Below are 23,880 nucleotides of genomic sequence, written 5' to 3'. Positions count from 1 at the left end.
CGGCAGCACGCGGAGCTTAATTTGATCGGGATGGCGAATTAAGAAGGCAGACAGTAAATGACTACTGTCGCGGGAGAAGGATTTTCAGCGAGAAGGATTAATGGTTACGCAAAATAAACTCTTTCGCCATTTGCAATTCAAATAGATCTGCCAATTTAGAATATACACTACAATACTGAACATATAAAAACTTGATTCTTTTCAAATAAATTCGACGAATTCGATGATCCGAATAAGGTTCGGAAGTAATAAAACATATTTTGGAAAATAGATGTATTATTAATAAAAAAATTATTATATCATAATCGGGATGTCTATTCAAATCTTGTAAAGAAATGCCCCGAATATTCCCTAATCTTCCAAGTATTTTTCAAATTTCAGTTTGTTCAAAATTCCAGGTAACGAATGTTTAAAGATTTTTTGGTGAAATTTCCTATAAAATAAATTTTTTTATTAGACACGTTGCTTTACATTCACACGAAGGAAAAGCACAAAGCCGCTTAAGTTTCATATGTTAGATTGACAAATAATATATTGAAAAGAAAACTGAATATTTTTCATTAAGAATAAAAATTTTTAACTTGCATAATCTTTTTCATTTTTTATCACTAAAAATTAAAATAAAGAATACGTACCGCATATTTAATATTTTATTAAGACATTGAATACATATATATATATATATATATATATATATATATATTTTATTAGGATTCAGAGAATTTTTAAAAAAATTCTCTCTTTGATAATTTTGTAAGCAGTAGACAATCCATCAATAAATCAAGTTGTGAATTATAAGTTTAAAATACATATATTTTAAATATATATATATATATATATTTAAAATATATGTATTTTAAACTTATAATTCACAACTTGATTTATTGATGGATTGTCTACTGCTTACAAAATTATCAAAGAGAGAATTTTTTTAAAAATTGTCTACTGCTTACAAAATTATCAAAGAGAGAATTTTTTTAAAAATTCTCTGAGTCCTAATAAAATTCCATAAGAATTCCTTGATTTTTCCAAGTACAAAAAAATCCCTAAGAATTACAGATTTTTCATGTTTTTCCAGGGAATAAACACCCTAATAAATATATCGTAAAAAATCATAACTACTTCTCTCTGTACAATAAATTAAGATTGCACGCGATGTATGCATACAACAATATACATGAATAATCGGGTCGAAGATCATTTCTTTTGAGCGATATTTGTACGTAAATCACAGTGGGTTTGGATGGAGCATTGTTTCCCGTTTCCCTTCCGATGGTGATCGCGAAGAAGTGGCCCCTCTGTTCAATATTCAATAATTCGCTCGGCCATCGAACACGATATCTCAATGGCCCTGTCGCCGTTTGCTTGACCCCCATAGTGGACTCGAATAAAATATAACCGAATCAAATCGGAAACATTGCTTTCCCGGCGGGCAACACGAAATCGAGGTTAAATTCTTCCGGTTTTCGAAGACGCTCGTCGATATGTCACATTAATGACACCATAAATACTAATATCCATCAACGATAGCCGATTATTCCTAAATGCATTCAGCAAAATGCAGCAATACTTACGACTAATGTAAAATGAATGATGTTTAATAGCGGTGAACTAACTAAACGCGCAATTCACTGATTTGTGCAGAAAGTATTGTTTTGCTTGTCAATTAATCTTCATAATATCGAATATTAAAATATCTGTCTCTTGAGAGAATGTAATTTGAATCAATCTCTTACAATATCTGTTATTAAGGTTTAAATACATATGCATTCTATCCTTTAATTATGTATAATTAAAAATGTAAAATATATGTTATAAAATTAAGTAAATTTTTTACTATCTTAAATTAAATTAAATTGACTATTAAAGCTATATGCGGCACAGCTTAATTTTAATATAATAGAAGCATTCTTCTCGCGAACATATATATGAAGGAGCGTAGTATAAGCGTGCGCTGCAAGTTGGCGGCACCAGCCGGACGTGCATCGTCCGTGACTACTTACTATCGTAACATCGGTACGCTATATTTGCCGTAATATGAAAAAGAACGCATTGCTAATATACAATCTAGATTCATGTTAAAAAACGTTACAAATAAATTGATCAATTATTTTTGTTATCCGACGAATCACTTTCATTTCTATACCGTTCCGTGCGGCAATCGCCGCGAATACAAATGGTCCAATTGCACAACCGCTAAGAAAAATATTTCACGTTTAACTCGCAATAAGCTCCGCGTAAAATCCGGGTTATGGAACGTAGTACGAAAACTACGCGCAACTCGTGCCATTTCCCCGGGAAATAATATTCCGGTGTGGCGAACGCGGGATATTCGCCCGCTTGAAAACGGCGCGGCGGCCTTACATCCCAATGGCTCTAACGTTATTTCCGACCGAGATTTGCCTGAAATTTGCTTCCGTGCCGGGACCAGAAGCCCATAAATATGTAATACCTCCCATATCGCGCGGCTCGGTCGTTCCCTCTCCCCATTTTCTCTCGTCGTTCCCTTTCTCCCTTTCCCATCGTCGTCGTCGTCGTCGTCGTCATCGTCGTCGCTTTTGGTGACTCTTGCAACCCCTTACGTGTTTTTGCGGGGCTGTAGCTCGCGGCGGTATACAAGGGGAAACGCGGTAAATCATTTGTCCCGAAAGAAAGCACAATGCAATATCCCGGTCGTCCTGCTCGAGACGCCACCATCTCCCCGTGTGTATCTCTCTCACTCTATTTTTCAAGGGAATTGCAAAAGTCATAAGTCAGCCCTTATATTGCCGAAAATACTTTAAAGTGCCACTCGCCTCGCAGACTCGAGGCGCACCTCGAGAACGGGCGCTTTAGCCTCTTACGAAAGACTAGACATGTTTTATCGCTGCTGTTAAACGGACAACAGAAGAATGACATACGGACCCGAACGGAGGTGGATGCGCTTTTGGGTGACGATTTTCGAGGAGCGCGACGTGTCCGGGATCGTTAAAATCGCACGGGGCCCGCCAAAAGGGTAACGCTCCCTTCGATTATTTATAACAGACGTTTCTTTTTTAGCACTTTACGAGCATGCGAATATTAGGCAAGATTGTGACAATAATCGTACAAACTTTGGCATGCCAATATCGAGATTATACTATAAATAAAGGAGGATATAATCTGTCAAATAATACCTTTCGCTCTCTATAGCACGTAAATTACTTTCTTTTTATAATTTATGCGACGGTTACGGCTCTTTAAAGTATATTTTTAGTATAATTATATATACAAACTGATATATTAATAAGAAATACATCGTTCGTTAATCTTATAAGAAAATTGAAAGAAAAAAAAAAAACGAAAGATGTGTTTTCCATTTTTCTATATAAATTTCATATTACGAAATCTCTATACAATGTATATAGATAAATACTACTTTCCCGTCTCGAGTACCAAAGAATAATGCAAACGCTACAGCATATCGACTCGAACAAGGGTGGCGCGCATTAGACCCCCGGTAAGCTCGGCCAGGCGGCAGGAAACTCGGCATATTTTTCTCCCGGTTATCGAAGAAAAAAAAAAAAGGAAGGAGGACGGTAAACCGCGATCCCGAAAGCATTTCTCGACGTAACCTAAAATAATGCCCGACAGAATCGAACAAAAGTATGAATTATGGACCGAACCGCCGCCATAGATCTCGACTATCCGGTAACTTATGATACACTTCCTTTCGGCATATGTGAAGGAAAACATTGTAACGCACGTACGACTACGATCCTTTTGTAATTTAACGGGACGCGTTTTCTCCTCCCGGTCGCGACCTCTCAAGCTTTTTGCCAAGAAGAAATCCGTCCTGCTCATAATGTTCGCGAGGAGTAACAAGACTACGCGAAACAAGAAAAAGCGAAAAGCCGATGATAAAGTGGCGCAAAACATTTACCAGTTTATCGCTATTATCTGCGTCGTATAAAATCCAAGCGAAGGGCTTTTATCGATTCAACAAAACACGCGTAAACGAAATAATCTTATTATCGATTAGAACGACGAAAGTTTTTAATCGAAACGATAACAAATTTTTTATTGTATCAATAAAATCCTGTTTCGAGTTAGTTACGTCGCACGCATCTATCTCTTACAGCTGGCGAATTAAATTCTGTCTACAAGACAAAAGATTTTCTCTCGTGTATAACACAACATAACGAAACATCGCCCTAATTCAATAATGATAAATGTTTGACTCAAAGTTTCTTGGAACAAGTTCGCGCAGAAATTCGACAGAACTCGGCAGTTTCGTTGTCGGTGGTAATTTCGCGATTGATTCGCCATTAAATTCATGGCCCTCATGAGGAATTCATCGACGACCGACCGATCGTCGCCGAAACTTCACGTCGGCCATGAATACTTAGCCGGCTCTCTGATGTTCCAGTCTCGATCGATTCCCATACGAGTCAAGAGTGTCCGAGGCTGTTGACCCCCCGCCCTCCCCCTCTCTTTCAATCCCTTCGTCCTCCTCCTGCTCTTCCTCCTTCACCCCGCCCTCTCACTGGTTTTCGGTTCCAGTTTGCTCTCTGCGTAAGCGCAAATTATAATGCCGGGGCTTAGAGACCGCTACTCTGACAAATTACAGGTTTGTTCTCCGGGCAACGGGAGATAGATTCCGTCGTTCCATCACCGTCGGTTCCGCAAACGGACTTCACACGCGAGCATGCATATTAATTTGATTTTAATCTGGCGCATATTCTTTTATATATGTATATATATTTTTTTTTTCTTCACGTCGCAACAAGAACAGCAACAATCAACAATTTCTCAAATCAAATTAAATAATAAAGCGCAATCTAAGAATGTGGACAAGATGATTTCTTTCATTGTATTACATACATTAATTAACCTTTGATATTGATTCTACAAAACACGAAACGTGAGATAATCGCACGAGCGACATTAATGAGCGTCAAATTGCAAGTTTGCCGAATTGAGCGTACTTGATTTATCGCGCATTTAATTGCAGCTGTACGAACGGATCCATTTCCGATTTCTACAAATCAGCGTGCATTCAGAGTCACTCCGAGACACCGGGAGATCGTTACCCTCTGCCACACGCGCAATCTCATTCACGTACACGTCGCGACGTATCTATCCTTCACGAAGGACGATCATTCCTTTGCGTAAGACGACGCCGTTTCCGTCTGCCGTTTCCAGCAAGACCGGGACGACCGGCCACGGAATTAATTGCAACGACCGTGTCTTAATTGATAACGAAGGGCATTAAGATCTCGCGCAATGCTCGCAGCAAAGGCGAAGGAAAGGATAGACGGACGAACGAGCGAAGCGGGAGAAGGAGCAAGATCCTCGACGCGCCGAGGAGCCCAGACTAACGGCCGCGACTGCGGAAGAGGGAGGTGAAATAATGCCGGGCGCGCGAGAAGCCGTATTTGCATTAGCTATTCGTTTGACCCTAAAAACTGTCTGAATTGCACCGATGTCTGCTCGTAAAGCCTCCCGGGGCAATATCGCGGCGGATCGCGCTTCTCAGGCGTGCTCGAAATCCGAAACTCGCGAAAGCCGCTGCAAAGACTCGCGCGAAATTAATGTCGCGACCCTTTGCCTCCTTCTCGAATGGGGCGCGGAACTCGAAGAAAAAAACATTAATTATCGTGAAAGAGCTTTATAGCCACAGCGCGATGCTGTGAGATGCGACGCTTAATATATATTTATTTTCTGACATTATAAAGAAATATGCTTATATTTAATTAGTATAATTAATGGCACGATCAAAAGCACAGATATTCTTTAAAGCACTGATTTTGACAACTAAAGAACCTTTTTAAGTATGCTGGAGAGAAACTCTCTCATGTAATCGAAAATGTTTATGTTAGAATATTAAAGATGGACTGTGCGCAGGATGAATTCAATAAATCGTATAGTAGTGGCGAATGCGGGTACCTTTCTGTACGATCATTCATGAATTAATCAAGAAAAGGACGACTCACCGTTACGTGTCGCACTGTCAGTGATCGCAGACATCGGGAGCGGAATGTCGATCCTTTCGTCGATCGCGTGTCCATCGTCGTCGACGGTTAACAACTGTTACACAGCCATGACGAATATAACTCTCGGCGCACAATGTATCGGATTTTACGAGTATCCACCTAGAAAAAGAAGAAACACGTGGTGATGGAATAGCTATGGCGAGACAGGATGGAGGGAGATGGACAAGAAAGACGACGTTGGAGCGTACTCAGATTTTATTACGTTATTTTGTTAATGCAACGAGCGAGAAGAGAAAAAGAGAGAGAGAGAGAAATTCCTAGTCCACGTGCCTCTCGAATGTCCGGTCACGAAAAATATATTATGTCCCTCGGTTAGAAAACGGGCCATGAAATCCTTTTATGCTCCCCGCGTCCTGCAATCCACACAATTTCACCTATGCATCTTTTTCACCGACTGATATTAGAGCATAGAGTTGCTTTGAACGATGTTAAGCGACATGACACTTAATATAAAGCATCGTGACACATAGATATAAGATATTTCTATCTCTCTCTGTCGACATTATTATAATGCAATTATGTAATCGTTAATATAATATTAGATATTTAAAAAAATGATATTTTTTACAATAAAACATACGAAAAAAATTGGCCAAGAAAGAAATTCAAAAAATATCGAGTTATACGCAATCGATAGTTACATTTAATTTAATTGAATTTTTAAATAAAAAAGAATGTGTGTATATATTTCATGACAGTCTAGATTTAATTATTGAAATTGATGTATATTATAGCGATCTTTTTATCCGGAAAAGATCATTCATTCGTTAATTGAATTCTCTACATGAACGTGACTTTGCCTCCAAATATTTCCTTTCAACGCTATCAGATTGCATAGTCTCTATTTCTCTTTTTTCTTTTAGAGCGATGGCGGTGGCGTATCACGTACAAGCAAGGTTAATAAAGAAACCGCGGCACACGACGCCGACAATAAGACACTGATAAGCGGAAAATATGTTACGGCACGGTATAAATACTAACCGCTATCAGCGAAAGAAACCGTAAGCAGTTGCCGCACGTACGCAATTCCTGCCGCGACGACGCTCCTTTCCAATTCGCGGAGTTTCATTGCAGAAATCGCGTCACACACATGACTTAAATATCGTATTTTCGTTGTTGCAACGAAAAAATTATACCGCGCGTAAACTCCGATCAATATAATAAGGCTAAACACACATTCATTACAGATTTGCGGTAACATCCGCGATGTTTCAGCATTTAACTGTCGACTCGAGTAGTCTTGTTTGTCTTAAGACTCATCACGTTTTTGGAAAAGGTCGTGAAGAGCGTACAACGCGTGTATGTCAATAAATACATCCGGAAAGGTATTTTAATAATAATATTCATCGCGCACTATAAATTAATGAATACAAATAGCGCATTGTGGAAGATCTGGTACCACAAAAGAATTTCAGAATATGACATCTATATATCTCAAGCTTTTAATAAAATCAATGTAATCAAATCACATTCTCGGCATTTTCAGAATCACGTGAAATGTATTCGGAATAATATTTCTTAAAAAAATATATCTTCAAACTTGTGGTACAAAAAAAAAATTGATCATGCAAAATAATAATCGTTTTCTCCTTCCTTCTCTCTGATATGTGCATCATCGCAACATGTAAAAGATAACTTAAAAGTGTAAAGTAAATCGTGCTATGGGAAACTAGCATTCCTAAGAGTATACGTGTCATATCGATTCTCTGCAGCGGAACATGTACATATAATAGCGACGGTAGCCTCAGTGAATTCCTTGCATGAGTCACGGGAAGTACCAGTACGTCTCTTACTCCACTTAGGGCCGGATAATAATCACGCGATCGCATAAAGTCGCGAAGGCGCTTTTTCATCGCATGTTTTTCAACGGAGAAATCTATATATTTTTGTGCCTGTAGAACTTGCGCCTGCGAATGAATATTCTTGATTGGAAGACACGCTTTATTGTTAGAGCCGTGATAAATAAATTTGCATGAATATGCGCAGATACATAATGTATTTTTACCACGCGTGAATTAGATTTCGTAAAAGATCGTGAACACATGATTAATCATTCTCCGTATAATTTCATTTTAAATAATCCGCGTGAAGAAACGTTAATGACAAATTAAAGAATTTATCTAAAATACTTGGAACGAAATAAATTCGACGGGGTGATCGCAGAAAGCACAAACGACATCGTGCTATTAAATTTATATGAATCGTCAGTCGATGCGATTCGTTGCGCTTGTCGAAACGTGACGGCGACATCCGTCACGAACTACCATTACCCTCTATACATATAGTCCACCGTCTAGAGAGATATACTAACAAAATGTCAAATTAGAAAAGCGTTTACGTCGCGCCGACTAATGGTTTTCCGACGAGCACGAAATAAAGCGTTGTACGAGATAATTCGACAGCCGTAAAAGCACGTGGCCGCATCGTTAAGAAACACGTCATGTATACCTGCGATGAGAGAGAAGCGGGTTTACATGTTTACCCCATGCATTTACATATTGCGGTAAAACTCGATATGCAATGACATCGTGTACACGGGAAAAGACGATACATCATAATTCCGGATTGAAGATCGAATCAATCACTCGCCCGTGTGTATGCATATAAAGTAGCACACGTGGTTACACATACTTTACCAAATACAAAGAAATAAAGAGGAATATTAAAGACATATTGATTAGAATATTTTAATAAAAAATATTAATTCTAAAGAATGTCAAATTATTATATCGATGTCATTACACAATAAAGCTTTTAGTATATGAACGTATATACAATATATCCGTAAATATATTTAATCTATACGTCGAATTATACCGCGATAAATTTTCTGCAAAATGGAATGTAAACGCGCGGAGTGCGTTCCCTTGAAAATAATATCGGTAAACCGATAAAGTACAACGAGGCATACCCTAATCGGCTCCCCTTTCAATTTTTCAATCCCCGTTTTACGTTTCGCGACGCGTTTTCCACTCGAAAGCGCACGATGAAAGATCCACAAAGCGAATTTGAAATTGCTTTGCCGGAAGTTTCGATAGTGAATCATATGCGCGAAAAATGCATTTTTTCTATATTCATACACAAAATATATTGCATATAAAATAAACATATAGGAAATATAACATTACGTGTATATTAAATTTATAATTGCGTATCATATATACATATATACATATATATGTTTGTGTAGGTATATATGTATATACATATAAAATTTTATTTTCCAAATAAAGTTATGTAATAATATAATTTATTTTCCTTTTTGTGACAAATTTTCCTTGTTTAACACAACTGTTCATGTGTAGAAAGGATGAAGGAAAGGTAAAAAAAAAAAAAAATGTAATATTCAATATATCACAGTATTGAGAAATGTGCACTCCACCTTGGATTAATAGCCCAATTTCAAAATAACTCCGCATGATGTATCTGGATTAAATGTAAACAAGTTGTTGAGTGGAGCGTGTTTCTGCGAAGCCGCTTTGATTATTTCTTGTGCCATGATACCACCAACAATAGAACAAACTGGACTGAGTTGTGCATATAGGTCACTTCTGTGATTACAAAAATATATCATGTTATAATAATAAATATAAATTTTTCAAATGACTAATATATGTGCACCAAATTCTATATTATATACATACTCTATTAAATGATCTATTTTGTTCCCCAGTTCATATTTTTTAATAATTACAGAAGCTTCATTCTTCAGATTTTCACAACCTCTTTCACTAGGCAATGGATCTTCACCATACTTTTCACGATAATTCAATAATACTAAAAAAGAACAAAGAACCAGTCAGTATTATTATTTAAAATACTTATTAAATAGAAACATTTTCAATTTGTAACATACTTAATATCATGTAATAAATCTCTTCCTCTCTAACTAAAGATGATTTTGGAACGTTTAGGATAAATTCGAAAGGTACAAATGTATCAGTACGCTTTTCGTTAACTATTATAGTTTCAATCTTTTCTTTTCCCTCAGGTTCGCCACCTTCTGGTATTTTAACTTTTTTTTGTTTTGAGACATCTCTGAAAGATTTTCCATGATTTGTTTAGATTAAAAGATTAAGATCTTAATACATCAAACATCAAGTTTATAAATATAAGGATACATACTCTCCATATTCGTGTTCCTGTAAATCTATAAATACGTATCCAAGTGCTCCCCATATATCTCCAGCAAAAAATTTGACTTTCTGTTTTCTGCAAACTCGATTGATTCTCTTTAGCTGCGTAATGGTACAATGCGTAGCGCATACCACATTAAATTGTCCAAAATATTCATCGGGTTTGTCATCAACTTTGCCTGAGTCCGCGTTAACATTAACCATAGAGTTCAAATTTTGTGCTCTTGGTAATGAAGCTTCAGCTTTCTAAAAGTATTCAACTCTTTTAATACACAATTATTTATGCACAGCAAAGTGTGGTATATATATGTTGCTGTTTAATGTTTACATTCTTTCCGATATCTTCCTTTGGTATAAAAAACTGTGAACATCTATCTAATTCCGTTACATTTCTATGATCTAAAAATGTAACAGCGTTGACTCCCGCTAGAATAATGTTTTTAGCGATCTCCGCACCAAAACCATCTAGTCCGATCAAAAGAACTTTCGCAGCTCGCAATCTTTAAAAAAATATTGAAAAATATTTTTAAAAAAATAATGATATTCTAAGACACACAAGAGCGCGCTATATTCTAAAATATTTTACTTATTCGTTAGAAAACGTATAATCGACAATTAAGAAATGTATTTCATCCATTTTAAAGATCTTTGACAACCGCGTAATGCGTATTGTATCTGCAATTCGCAATTTTACAAAATGCCGGTATAACAAGTAGGTATCGGAATATGATAGTAGAATTTACCGTTTCTGTGAATCTAAACCCCACAGACGTAATTGCCTGTCGTACAATTCGGCTTCGTGATCCGTTAATTCTTCCGCCTGCTTGTTCTGATCCACCATCGTGATAATGTTTATTTATCGCTACGAAACTCTCTTCTTACCGCCAAAAACGTGTTACAGAACTTCTCTGTAATCAACTAATATGGCGTCGAAACTCACACGTATTTCACGTACACACGTTGACATTTAATTCGCGACGCTGTCGCATTCTAAAGGCGCGCAACTACGTCATAGAATTAATAAACGCTAGGTCGGAAACACAGTGACAGATAACCGCGTTTGGAAAATGGTGTATACTTCTAGAGCTACCAATCACGTCTCTTTTTCAAAAGTATACTACACCACCGTATATATGTATTTTCCGAACGCAATCATTGATTGCATGGAAAGGCGTCACGTGATTTTCACGCTTGTCATGTAGGCACGTATATGTGTATATATGTGTGTATTCACTGGCACAGTCTCATATATGAATGAGAGTATATGTATACGAATGACTTTTCAATACTGTCAGTATTTGCAATCTTCCATAGAGTGTATCCTCAAATTCTGATGTATATAATGAAACGCGAGAAGTAAACGTCGCATCCCTGTGTTTATGTCAAACTCATCAAATTTCTTATCCTCTAAAAATCCAAAAAATTTCCTATGCACGGAGACAGAGGTTATATGCGTTAACTACAAGTTGATAACAGTTTGATCAATTCAAATATATTATTATATATCAACAATCGAATGACGCATATCAATGAAACAATGAATGTGAGTACTAATGTAGGGATCACTAATCTCGAGTAAAAGTTTATTTACTATGCCTTTATTACTGTGACATTTATCGCAGCTCATACTAGCGCCTCCGCGAATTGATAAGGCAGAATCGAAATCAAAAAAATATTCTCTTCAGAAAATATATTATCTAAATTATTTGAAAATTTACAATTGGCATTTCAAGAATATATATATATTTAGTTGAAATAAAAGCTGGATTATATTCACAATCGTAGCATTATTTTTGAATTGCAAAAATATTGAATGCTTTTTTTGGTGATATTTTACAATCTATCTCTCACACAATAAATATGTTGTTATATTTATTTAATAGAAATATATCATTTTCCTTATGTTATATGCTCAAATCTAACCAATTAAAATTTATAATTAATTATCGCATAGCCATATATATTGACTGCTATCGCTGAGGAATAAATATAGACAACAAACAGAATCAGACTTACTATGTACTAAGAATTATCTTTGCCCCTTTAACCCGAATGTTGTGAAAGCTGACCTTGATAGCATAAGTATTCCAACTCATTTTAAATCTCGTAACGTCTGCCTACATGCTGATAAAAGTTAATTACATGGAATATATCACTTTAATCGGCTACTAACTGTTTCATATAATTATTTTACTGTACCGTTTAGAAAATATATCATTTTGTGGTTATATATCTTTCACAAATATGCCATAAAATTTACATGAAAAATAAATAAATATCATTAAAGAATAAAGCGGAAGAAGAGTACATTGAAAAGACATTTATCTACAAGTTTCCAACATGCACTACAAATCAAGAATACACATTGGAAGTTCCAATAAAAATACCATACCATGGATCCATAAAAGAATTGATGCATCGTATAATGTCATCGTTCAAGCTACCATGTTATGTAGAATCGGACTTATTAGAAGCTCTACAACGTAATATCAAAGAGCTTACACTGCAGTTTTATGATGATAAGTCAGAGAAACTTATTGAAGCTGCCAAAAAAGGCAGTCTGGATTTAGAAGATATAATTAAAAATTGGGAGAAGATATACAAAGAGAAGACAGTAGAATACTCTGATCCCATTGGAACTACAGATGAGGAATTATTTGCAGCAGCGTATCACAGATTAGTACATTCTCCATCTTTGGAACCAATTTTACAAGCGGAACATAAATTTGGACGGGATGTCACTGAAGTAATTCAAATGAGAAATACTGACTACGAGCATCTCACACAAAAGTTGGTAAAAGTTACAGTTTCTCTGTCCATATTTCTCATTTTTTTTTAAATGCATATTTTGTATATTCTTAAAAAAATATATAAAATAAGAAATAAGAAATTATTTTTTATGGCTTAGAATTTTAATAAGAAATAATTAAGAAAAGAGAAAAACATAATTTTTCGTGTAAAGAACAATCCTTTATAAATTTCAGACAGACCGATGAAATGCGCGTTGCCGTCGAGGCTCTCGAAGCAGGATCCACCGAAAAATCAATAAATGATATGGCAGGTCGTCATTTCGAGGAGCAGAGCTTATTACAAGGTTACTGGGGATCTAGAATCGATGCTTTAAGATTAGATCAACGGCGACAGTATCGAAATTGGATCATGAGGATGCTCGAGGAACAACAAACTAGTATGATACCCACGCCAGTGTACGTTTTTCTTTTGCGCATTTCGATTTTAATCAATGTAGTAACAAGACTTAAAAAGTCATATTAGAGTAAAAAATTTATATATTTAACTTTTTTTTTTAACAGTGGTTCGCCTATAATACCATTGCCATCGTTACGGCCGGCTTTAGACAAATTCGTGCATAGTGAAGAGAAACATACGACTGATTATCCTCTATTGGAAGAAAGCTTTACGATACATTTGGGATCACAGATGAAACAAATGCATAACATACGTATATTGACCGGAGACGTACTGGACTTTTGTCGTACGAAAAATAGCGAATCCGGGTATCTTGTAATAATTTTGTCCGAATCGTTAATATAGGATATATTAAACCAATGCCTTCTTCATCTTCGTCTCTCTCTCTCTCTCTCTCTCTCTCTCTCTCTCTCTCTCTCTCTCTCTCTCTCTCTCTCTCTCTCTCTCTCTCTCTCTCTCTCTCTCTCTCTCTCTCTCTCTCTCTCTCTCCCCCCCCCCCCCCCTCTCTCTCAGACAGTTATAATAGAAAATATATTATATTTAGGATGGATCCAACACCGCAAAGATTGCAAACAGCTTTAGGACTATATTCGAACGATTTATGTGGATTAGTTCTTCTAAGTGATAATCATTTAGGCAGTTATTCCGGAATAACAAAAGGTATTTTTCAGAATGTAATAAATCGTGCATCAACGGTTCTAAAAATTTTTTCACGACATCGACAACACATTTTTGCCATGTTAAAATACTATATCGTTGCAGAATTATGCTCTATATGTCAATTAACGACAGAATTCCATTTCCCACCGATTGATGAACAATTGGAAAAAATTAAGGAAGATGTGAAAGATGCCGTTGCCTGGAGGCAGGCGCATTACAGAGAAGGAAGTGATCCTCATGTAGGTGATATTGTTAAAAATTTGACTTAAATTTGATAATTATCACATGTATATAATTATATATATCATTTGCAGACGAAAAAATCCACGACGAGTAAGAGCTTGCAAACGGGCGATGTTTTCGTCACGAGACATTCCAATCTGACACAAGTTCACGTAGTATTTCATATGGTGGTGAATGACTCTTTGAGATCTGGTAAATATCTACAATTATAAATTTCTCGTTTTACATCCGGTTTATATACTTGATACGCGATCTTAATTTTATTAGGTGATATCAATTCAAGGCATCCTGCTATTCTGGGATTGAGAAACATTTTGAAGACTGCGTGTTGCAACGATGTGACAACACTGACCATACCCGTGCTTCTCGTCCACGAAATGTCAGAGGTAATCTATCGCACAGATATCTCAATAATTCTTAGATAATTAAATGAAAATGTAATTGATCTACATCAATATGATGGGCGTAGGATATGACGGTCGCCTGGTGCACGAAGCGAGCAGAACTAGTCTTCAAGTGCGTAAAAGGTTTCATGATTGAAATGGCGTCTTGGGGTGGAGCCGAGCTGAAGAATCTTCAGTTTCTTGTACCGAAAGTGAGTCCGGTGCGATAAGAGTAATCTCTGTCGATAAAAAAAAAAGATGTAAATATGCCAATGATACCGTTATTTATTGCTTGCAGGGAATGTCGGAGGAGGTTTTCGGAACATTAGCCACAATGTTGCCTAGCATATTTCGAGTGTCAAATCCACTAGTTTTCAAGGCCACCAGCACTCCGCAAACTCCGAAAAAGTAAATGATTTTCCTTGCCTCTGTTATCGTTGCGCATACAATCGCGTGGGGAATATTTATTACTGTGTATATCGCTCATATGCAGTCGCAATTATCCATCGCAGGCGCGAAAAAGATACGACTCTGTGAATAAATGTCTTTTAATGAGCTTTTTATTTATACTACTTTCACATAATTAATTACCCATCGAATCAATCCGATATTCGCAATGCCAAGTTTTTCCATCAAATATTTCGGAATTTACATTGAATATATCAAACAAAAGCAATGTATATTTTACTGCTCTTATATTATCTTTTAATGAAATTAATAAGTAAAATATTAACATCATATTTTTTTGTATTCTATTTCTTCACTTAATACTAATTTCTCACAGAACTATATTAAATTATTAAAAATTGTCTAATAATTACAGTTATTTGTCTCTATTTGCAAAATTAGCTCAACAAAAAATTTAATATGTTTATAAAAATATATGCATCTAAAAAGAGATGTATCGCAGAATTTGTTAAATAATAATTAATCAATTTTAATAAAAATAATATCGAATAAGATGAACAAAACGAACATGAGCAGCATTATCGCCGTTAGACGCGCGACACAGAAAGCGAGGTTTATCGCTTATAGCCATATTTTTATTTTCGTAGCAGAGCAGATATGCTAACAGTATTTCGGACGCGAGTTTTGTCGCGAGATGCAACATTAACTCATCTCTCCGCGCGTTCTAACAACTCATAAATTCCGCAAACTCAGAGATACTATTCCAATAATGTTTAATTGAAAAAATATATGCGATTAAGTGTGGCAAAAAGAAACAATCACCGACCAACTGTCGCAAATCGGTGGATTTACGTGCGTGTGGCGTCGCTTCATAATCGCTAATTTATCTGAAAGCGGTACGTTAGCCTCGATGAATTTGAACTTCTGACCGAGGACAAATTAAATTTAACGCTCGGCACTGACGCGCGAAGTTGTTTTGTGAAAAAATATTTGCTTTCGATGCGGCCTGCGTAATTAATATGATCGTGCATTCGAACTTTATCAAATTGAAAGAGATAAAATATACAGGCAGTTAAACATTTTTGTTAACTAAATTATTCAATAACATGCAGGAATTAATTACTAATCCCTATTCAAATACAGTACATAAGCAAAAATAGTGAACGCATTATTAATATGATGAAACAATTTTTATTTATCAATGAGATCACACTGGTCCATTGGAGGAAGATTTTAAAAAGATAAGGCGACAAATCATTGATTTCGCTATAACAGATAGGGCGTGTAATTATATTGCCGATCGAAACGTGCATTATACTATCCAATTGATTCTTTTATCCCCCTCTTAATTCGATACTGCAATCTTCAGCAGAGAGTGGATGAATTCCATTCCATTGCCATTCCATCGAATCGTGGTGTAAGCAGCATAGTTGACGCTAGGTGGTCCCGGTGGTGCGATCGGGTGCATCGAGAAATCGGATCGCTCCAAAAAAAAAAAAGCATCGGCTAATCAGATACCACCTGGCATAATGTGGCTCGGATCGTTCATATTTTTGGCCATCGTCGTTTTATCCGTCTCGGCGACAACGGTGGTGGGTTTTTTCCGCGATGTTTATGATTTTCCGACGGAACACCCGGTGATATACTCCCGGCTTGTATCGCGAATATCATCTTCCGGTCGTGTTTATCGCTTTCTTAAATTTCACCCTTTCTTGCGGGAAGAATCGCCGTTCGCGATTTAAATTATGTTTCTATAAACTCATACTCTAAATTTATATTCCGTGCATGCTAGACATTATCTTTTGTTATTTCTAATAGAAGATACGTAAAATTAACATCGGTTTCAATATTGTTGAATCTTATTTGATCGTACACGTGTTCCAGTGAGTCGGAGATCGTTTTGTGAATGAGTTAAAATTGCTTAATAGATTGTTTGCGTTGCAGGTTGACCTGTCATTCCATAAATTAAAAAAAGAAATTTTCTTTGTGACAATGCAATCGCAATATAATAATCTGCAAGAAGTGACAGACCTCATTTTGAAGGGAAACGAGTTTGACAGTTTTCTAGATTGCTCCACTAATTTAAAAAATCTTAGAACGCTAGATTTGTCTCAGAATCATCTCGTACGATTCTTTTTCCTGTGCAAAGAGGAATATAATTTGCAAGTGTTAAATGTGAGCCACAATAAATTAGAGTACATCGACGACAATGCTTTCAATGATCGGATACCAAAACTGAAGATATTAGATCTTTCTTTCAACAAACTCACTGTCGTCAATGAAACCATGCTGCAATATTTCACGGTAATAATATATTTAATAAAAGCAATTTTACTTTTCGTAAAAATGTTCTAACGCGTTTTCAAAGTTCGTAATCTTAATAAAACGCGACCGATTAATTTTTTTTTTTAGGTTCTCGAATATCTATCTCTGTCTCATAATCCTATAGGAGATGGGATACATGAAAGCGCATTTTGGAATTTAGAAGCATTGAAGCATCTCGATCTGAAGAATATATCCGCACCGTACTTTTCATCCGTTTTCTTCAAGACCTTGATGAATCTGTCAACCCTCGACCTATCCTGGAACCCAATCGACACGTTACCTCTATTACCGATAAATTTGCAGGAGCTGGATCTATCCGGCACGCAAGTGATAAGTTTTGAAAAATTGTATCTACCAAAGTTACGAGAACTGAAGCTGAACTACATGTCGAACTTAACATCATTCGTCCTGAATGATCTCGAGAACCTCACTGGTCTGGAGATATTATCAATGATCGGTTGCAGACGATTAATTCAGCTTAGCCTTTGGCCGCAGCTCGGTATTGTGCTACCTCGGTTGCAACATCTTTCAATAAAAGAGTGCGGCCTTGAAACCTTGGATATCGAGCTGCGTGCATTGGTGAAACGAACACCGGTCGTCGAGCTGGACAACAATCCCTGGAAATGCGATTGTAAATTGGAATGGATCAGTCTATTAAATTCGAGCAGAGATCTCAGTCGAGATATCAGGTGAGCGACAGAGAACGATATTATTCTCAGTTGGTATAATATCGATTAAAAGCAGAGTAAATTATAAAGACTTTATTGTGTTATCACTTTATTTTGCTTTTATTTAAAATATTCTTGTTATCGACAAATAATCTCTGTCTGGAATAATATGTGAATAAATTGTGAAATGATAACATGCGTCTTGCCATTACATGAAGCTTCATTTCATTGCCTTTAGATGTCTCGAAAATTCTATGAATTAAAGCTCTTTCCATTAAGTAAAGAGTATTTTACTAAAATAATGAGCTTGATCAATTAAAATTTTATATTCAGATATAGATATAACCGACCTTATAATCTAACTTTATTTTATAGCATATTAAATCATTAAAAATGGCAAAAATATAAATATCCATTATATTTATACAACAGATGCTACGCACCGGATCAACATCATGGCAAACTACTCGCTGAAATACCAAACTACGAGCTGGAATGCGAATACGATTCATCAATTCTTTATCCGATTCTGTGGACATGTCTCGCGCTAATAATTGTTTTCCTAATCATCGCCATGATTTTAGTCTTCTTCAAACGACCGATAAATCAATGGAGCTTTAAAGGAAAAAACGGGGATACCGTCACGTACAAGAATGTCATCGAATCGAACAATGATCTGGTCCGAATATTGGCGGTATCTGAGGCGCACGAACGCAACGAAGAATGAAACGAAATTAAAGAGAAAGAATACACAAGAGTATACGAACGATCATTCGGCTTAATCGTAGATATTTCATAAATTTTTTTGCAAAAATTTTGTTACGATATTTACTGTGAATAATATAATGTAGCATTGTTGATGTGATGAGACAACGTAAGATGTCAATAAGAACAGATATCGACGTACTTAGAACAATCTAAAAATTATTATTCGCAAGGTATTAAACTTTTTGCGTGCCCGATAATAAGATTAATATCAGGATCATATCGTTAGATAACAAATTATTACACAATCAAATATATATTGTAGTAAATACGCAAGAAAAGTCTCTTATGTCACGCTCTGTAAATTCGAAAGATCATGTGCCATGGATTCGAGTACTCGTAGAGTATTCCCACTGTTCGATAATAATGTGAAACTCTTTTGCGGTCGAATAAAACGTCTTTTTTTGTGTCGGTAAGAATCGGCGTGTTTTAAAAACCCCTTTATCTTTGTTCCACGCGGCGCGTCCGTTGCCATAGCACAAAAGAAAAGCGGATACAAAGAACGCAATGGCTCATTTGCCCTGAATGACGGCAAGATCCTCTTCCGCGTAACGACGCGGCAACGCGTAGCTGAACGCACGAATTATCGTGCGTGGCATCTTGAGAACGCATAACTAATAGAAGTTCTACGAGATTCCGCCGCAACGAGTTCAGTCCCCGGTTGAACCTCTTTCGAATGATGAACGAAAGAAGGAGCTCTCTATACAGTTTCTTTAGAATCGAAGTCAACCCTGAATATGAGTTTTATTCTGAGACATTACGTACTTTAGAATAGAATAAAAGATATTTCTTTCAAGTATCGCTCACGTGCTTTTGCTTCGAAAAAGAAATTATTAACGATCGGACCAAAGGTTTTCTAACTGGTTTTTGCTTACTGCAAAATGTAAAAAGAAAATTATCCTTTGTAAGCTCGTTAGTGTTTTATGACTTAATAAATATTATAATGCGCATTGGAAAATTATAGAAAAAAAATATTTTTATAATTAATTCTTTTTTAATCTACATTTTTATATTATATTTATTTTTCAACATAACTATTTAAATCTCAATAAACGCGATCGTGCGAGCAATGCAATCAGATATTGGTATGCACGACTCTTCGATCGTTGATGAAACGTTAAGGTGCAGGACGTTACGCGCTCCGTTCTAGGAAGGGGCGCATATATTGGCGTGTTATACGATGAGCCAGCAAATGGTGCTATGAAGATCGTCAGTTTACGTGACGTGCACCGTGATCGCGTGCGATGTAGCGATCAGCCATTGTATCGAGGTATGATCTTCCTATGGGAGGCCTATATTGAGTTACGCCCGAGCAGAAAGAGAGGCCCCCATGGGCAAGGATGCCCGGGGAGTCACAACATGCAGAAGAGAGGAGCGCAAAAAATCATTGAGGAAGATGTGCCGCGCCGTGTCGAGAACGGAAGCCCGCGATTACAATAACTCTTTGCGTGTTAAGGTACGCCCGACATAAATGTGCAGTTGTTCTCTTTAACTCTACGCGCCTTTTTTCCATATACCAGGATTAACCCGTCAGTGTACGGTAAATCTCGTTTGTTTTTGACGCTATTTCATCTCTTGTTAATCTAGTGATTAGACTTTCTTCGTTCATATTCTTTAAAAATTTTACAAAAGTGCTTGACAAAAGTTTAACTCGCTATGTTATATTCTAATAGATTTTCGTATATATATTATTTTATAAAAAGCAAAATGTAAAAAAACTTCCTCACGTTATGCTAAAATTTCCATGTAAAGATCTTTTAATTTTATTTAATTTTTATTTATATGTGTGACTTGTACACATCATACATAATTCTTACAATTGGTTCAATTTATATGAAAAATCGTACGTGATTCGAATTCAGTTTAATTTTCATTAACAATGAAAACATCCGCTGCTCTGCGTATCGCATATCCCTTACATGGAACATCAATTTGAATCAACGAGAGCTCCGCACGTTTTTCATCCGGCGTACGGATAAAGCGATTGAACATCGCGGAATATTTTTTTCATCATGCCAGTGAGCGAACACAGGGGTTGAAGGGGAGGTTTTGGCGGCAAGAGGAAAAGAGAGAGGAGGAGGAGAAGGTGAGCGATAGAGGTTCTACCCTCCTCGCGCGGCGGTGTCGAGTATCCGTAATTCGAGATTCCGTGCGAGCCAATTTGGCGAGAGCCGGTGGAAAAATAATACACCGCCTACCAGCACGAGATATCGCGAGAGCGTGCTGAGGCGAATTTTAACGGTCAAACGACGAAACACGTGGGCGGACCATGTCGTGGGATATCGTGTTTCGGACCGTGAAGAGAAGATCCTATACCGGAATCCTAAGACGCCTCGCTCTGGCGTTTTGTTGGAAAAACAGCGTGGGCGATATTAACTCGTACCCAATGACAGTCGAGATACTTACTTCGTATTTAGCCGAACGGGATGATATATATCGACACCTTGGGACAAGCAATATCCTTGTGCCTCGGAGCTGGAGAGGGATAAGCATCTCGAGTAGATTATAGATTGTAATAAATTAACGCGATAATTTTTTTATATTGAAATATAATAGATACCGAGAAAATAGAAAGAAAAATACAATTACTCTGATAAAACATATTAAAAATGTACTACTCTGTTTTTACATAATTTAAGTGTTGGTTTTTAACCGTAATTAGTCGAAGACATTCCATGTATCTGAATAAGTTAGATTGTGTTTAATTTTTCTTTCACTTTTTACACATGTGAACGAGCATATACGTTCTTCTGAACGATAGAAAAATTTTCCGAGGCACGCACTTTATTAATCAAGCGCACAGCTGACTTAGCGCTCGGCGAAACATATTTTTATAACAACCCTCTACATTACGATTCGTTAAGCCAGCGTCTGCATTAACTAAGCTAATCCCTTAATTACGTTCCTCTTATTTCTCCTCGCTTCTTCTCTCCCGCTCTTCCGGCGGCGACTCTCACGCTTCCTGCATCATCCTTCACTTGGTAATTAAAGAATTTTATGAAATCCCGCGAACGTATATACGCGGAAAAACACATGGCGGACGCATCCGCAAACAGGTAACTTTCGCACGCGTTATATAACATGATATACAATATTGTTGCTTTCAAGTCGCCGCATAATACGTCACACGCTCAAATATCACACCGATTCAATTAACGCAATCAACGAATAATTATCAGTCACAAGAGAGAGAGAGAGAGAGCTTTATTTCGCATTTAATAATAACAGATATTATGATGTGGCAAACATACGCGAGATAACTTTGATAACATTATATTTTAATGATAATCATGCTCCATTCATAAAACGCATCATTCGCGAACTAATTGTGAGTCCCTCCAACAATTTTAACATACAAGTAACACAGACTCTTACAATATTACGATGTATATATGCTGACAGACATCTGTTCTCGTTACACGTTAAACCATATGCACTTACAGACGTGCATCCAAACGCACGTTTTGCATCGACCAAAAACAGCCGCATGCCGCGGAGCGATTTTCGCCGACGGGGTTTTATCTGATTAAACCGACGTAGAAACATGGGGTTATACGTGTAAGCTTTCCGAGCCTGTCTATGGGGAAAGAGGCCGAACAAATGAATAATGAAAATAAAACCCTGGTGATGCTATCGGTAAGCACCACGGGATTACGTACGCATCAGCGCGCCCGCGATGAACTTATATTACGGAACCCTCCGTGTATGTACGTGTTGCACTAACACGCGTGTTAACGCGCGCGCGAGTGCGTGCGAGCGAGACCGCAAAAGGAAAGCAAGCTTTTTCGCGCCTAAGAGTTTGGCAAGTTTCTCGTATTAATAAGCATTTAAATACGAAATCAAAACTCTAAAATGTCTCGCACACTTATGCATAATGTAATGATTTGTTACCACGAGATGAGACATTTTATCTATAACAATTATTTATAACAATATTTTGTGCAAATAAAAATTTTGCAAAACGCAATATTTTTTTATGCATCCTATGCAATAGAGTTATCTCTGGTTTTACGAATTATTCTGTGTGAGTTTCAGTATCTGTGACTATCCGATATACTAATACTATAAATAATAACAACATTATTTTAGATCGTTACTTCGTTGGATTAATAATATGAAGGAAGATGTAGCAAACAATGGAAAATAAGACGAAATCTGACAATGACCCTTACTGCTAGGATGTTCATTCACAATTGTGTGCGCGATTGTCGTGTGTAGGTACTTTTGAATAGTCGTCTTTTGGGTAAAAGACAGACTGCGTGCCTGTGGGGTGTAAGTATCACCAGCCGCAATAGTTGCCAAATGTGTCGGTCGTTGGTCGGAACACGCCGATTATGTCGAGGTGTGAATTTACGGACACGGCCAATAGCTGATCGTGAGCACAAAGGAAAGGCCCCACGGGCCAAGCCGCTTACGATCAATACCTCGATCTTTCGATCTCGTCGCGTTCGGCCGTGAGAGTGTCCATTCGGAGCACAATGGTGAATGGGCGAAAAATACGCTTTTTAAATACTCACCAGCTACTCGCCGACCTAGAATTGACCAGGACTTCCGACAAGTAAGTCTCCGTAAGTTCGAGAAAGGCACGTTCCACGCACAGGATAATATCGTGTTATCTGTGGCGCCGAATGTAACACCGACTTTTTGCCATTTAAAAATTCTGCTCATCTCTCATCCCAAGAATCTGGCAAGTTTCTGCAAATAGAAAGAATAACATATTTTTGAACGAGGAGAAAGTTTTCGAATTTTTCTTTAGACGATTAAAACCGATGGAGATTATTTAAAAATTGATTCAACGTTTGAAATTTATTTTAACAATAGCAGCATAGCAACAATAAGATGAATAAATGATAAGTGAATCGACAATTGAACAATCTTTGCAATATATTTCGAACGACCAGTTTAGAAAGTCCGATCGAAATTTCGGTTTCGGTTACGGCCAATTTCGGTTAAAAATCAGGATTTCGATTTAATTTCGGTTTCGGCCGAAACGGAGAGGAAATTTTTGCAACATGAGCCGAAACTATACAAGTCGCAATTACAAAAGACTGTAACAAAATTTTTATTAGCT

At 36.9% G+C, this 23,880-nt stretch overlaps 3 protein-coding genes across 6 annotated transcripts; 2 read left to right on the top strand and 1 right to left on the bottom strand.

Moving 5' to 3' along the window:
* Positions 1-6,071: 6,071 nt before the first annotated feature.
* Aos1 (activator of SUMO 1) lies at positions 6,072-11,150 on the bottom strand. Of its 3 annotated transcripts, none has more exons than XM_070300201.1 (7): positions 10,894-11,150; positions 10,479-10,650; positions 10,140-10,396; positions 9,871-10,052; positions 9,659-9,791; positions 9,397-9,565; positions 6,072-6,113 (listed from the first exon to the last, which is right to left on the bottom strand). In XM_070300201.1, exons 1-6 carry the CDS (start codon positions 10,989-10,991, stop codon positions 9,403-9,405), a joined length of 1,005 nt encoding a protein of 334 aa, XP_070156302.1. In that variant the 5' UTR covers positions 10,992-11,150; the 3' UTR covers positions 6,072-6,113; positions 9,397-9,402. The 3 variants fall into 3 exon arrangements, with proteins under 3 accessions (XP_070156302.1, XP_070156303.1, XP_070156301.1); XM_070300202.1 differs by lacking the exon at positions 6,072-6,113 and adding an exon at positions 8,446-8,462; XM_070300200.1 differs by lacking the exon at positions 6,072-6,113 and having other exon boundaries at positions 9,227-9,565; positions 10,894-11,149.
* Positions 11,151-11,409: 259 nt separating this feature from the next.
* LOC138935584 (FERRY endosomal RAB5 effector complex subunit 3) lies at positions 11,410-17,100 on the top strand. Of its 2 annotated transcripts, none has more exons than XM_070300262.1 (11): positions 11,410-11,693; positions 12,438-12,940; positions 13,135-13,356; positions 13,462-13,665; positions 13,902-14,017; positions 14,120-14,256; positions 14,332-14,452; positions 14,528-14,646; positions 14,730-14,855; positions 14,942-15,051; positions 16,996-17,100. In XM_070300262.1, exons 1-11 carry the CDS (start codon positions 11,667-11,669, stop codon positions 17,018-17,020), a joined length of 1,710 nt encoding a protein of 569 aa, XP_070156363.1. In that variant the 5' UTR covers positions 11,410-11,666; the 3' UTR covers positions 17,021-17,100. The 2 variants fall into 2 exon arrangements, with proteins under 2 accessions (XP_070156363.1, XP_070156362.1); XM_070300261.1 differs by lacking the exon at positions 16,996-17,100 and adding an exon at positions 16,421-16,580.
* Positions 17,044-18,771, top strand: LOC138935322 (vasorin). Its single transcript, XM_070299773.1, has 3 exons — positions 17,044-17,355; positions 17,464-18,065; positions 18,477-18,771. Exons 1-3 carry the CDS (start codon positions 17,044-17,046, stop codon positions 18,769-18,771), a joined length of 1,209 nt encoding a protein of 402 aa, XP_070155874.1.
* Positions 18,772-23,880: the final 5,109 nt, after the last annotated feature.

This window comes from Polyergus mexicanus, unplaced genomic scaffold (genome assembly GCF_030449975.1).
Source record: "Polyergus mexicanus isolate NDT 795.1 unplaced genomic scaffold, iyPolMexi1.0 SCAF_8, whole genome shotgun sequence".
Lineage (NCBI taxonomy): Eukaryota > Metazoa > Arthropoda > Insecta > Hymenoptera > Formicidae > Polyergus > Polyergus mexicanus.
This window is presented reverse-complemented; position numbering and strand designations above follow the sequence as displayed.

Excerpts from the sequence above, each read along its gene's own strand:
- LOC138935322 (XM_070299773.1), top strand. The coding sequence starts at position 17,044 with ATGCAATCGCAATATAATAATCTGCAAGAAGTGACAGACCTCATTTTG. Across the intron at positions 17,356-17,463 it reads CCATGCTGCAATATTTCACG|GTTCTCGAATATCTATCTCT; the intron begins GTAATAATATAT and ends TTTTTTTTTTAG. Across the intron at positions 18,066-18,476 it reads GATCTCAGTCGAGATATCAG|ATGCTACGCACCGGATCAAC; the intron begins GTGAGCGACAGA and ends TTTATACAACAG.
- LOC138935584 (XM_070300261.1), top strand. The coding sequence starts at position 11,667 with ATGACGCATATCAATGAAACAATGAAT. Across the intron at positions 11,694-12,437 it reads ATATCAATGAAACAATGAAT|AATAAAGCGGAAGAAGAGTA; the intron begins GTGAGTACTAAT and ends ATATCATTAAAG. Across the intron at positions 13,666-13,901 it reads ACGAAAAATAGCGAATCCGG|GATGGATCCAACACCGCAAA; the intron begins GTATCTTGTAAT and ends TATTATATTTAG.
- Aos1 (XM_070300201.1), bottom strand. The coding sequence starts at position 10,991 with ATGGTGGATCAGAACAAGCAGGCGGAAGAATTAACGGATCACGAAGCC. Across the intron at positions 10,651-10,893 it reads GGTTTAGATTCACAGAAACG|ATTGCGAGCTGCGAAAGTTC; the intron begins GTAAATTCTACT and ends ATTTTTTTAAAG. Across the intron at positions 9,792-9,870 it reads GATTTATTACATGATATTAA|TATTATTGAATTATCGTGAA; the intron begins GTATGTTACAAA and ends GTTCTTTTTTAG.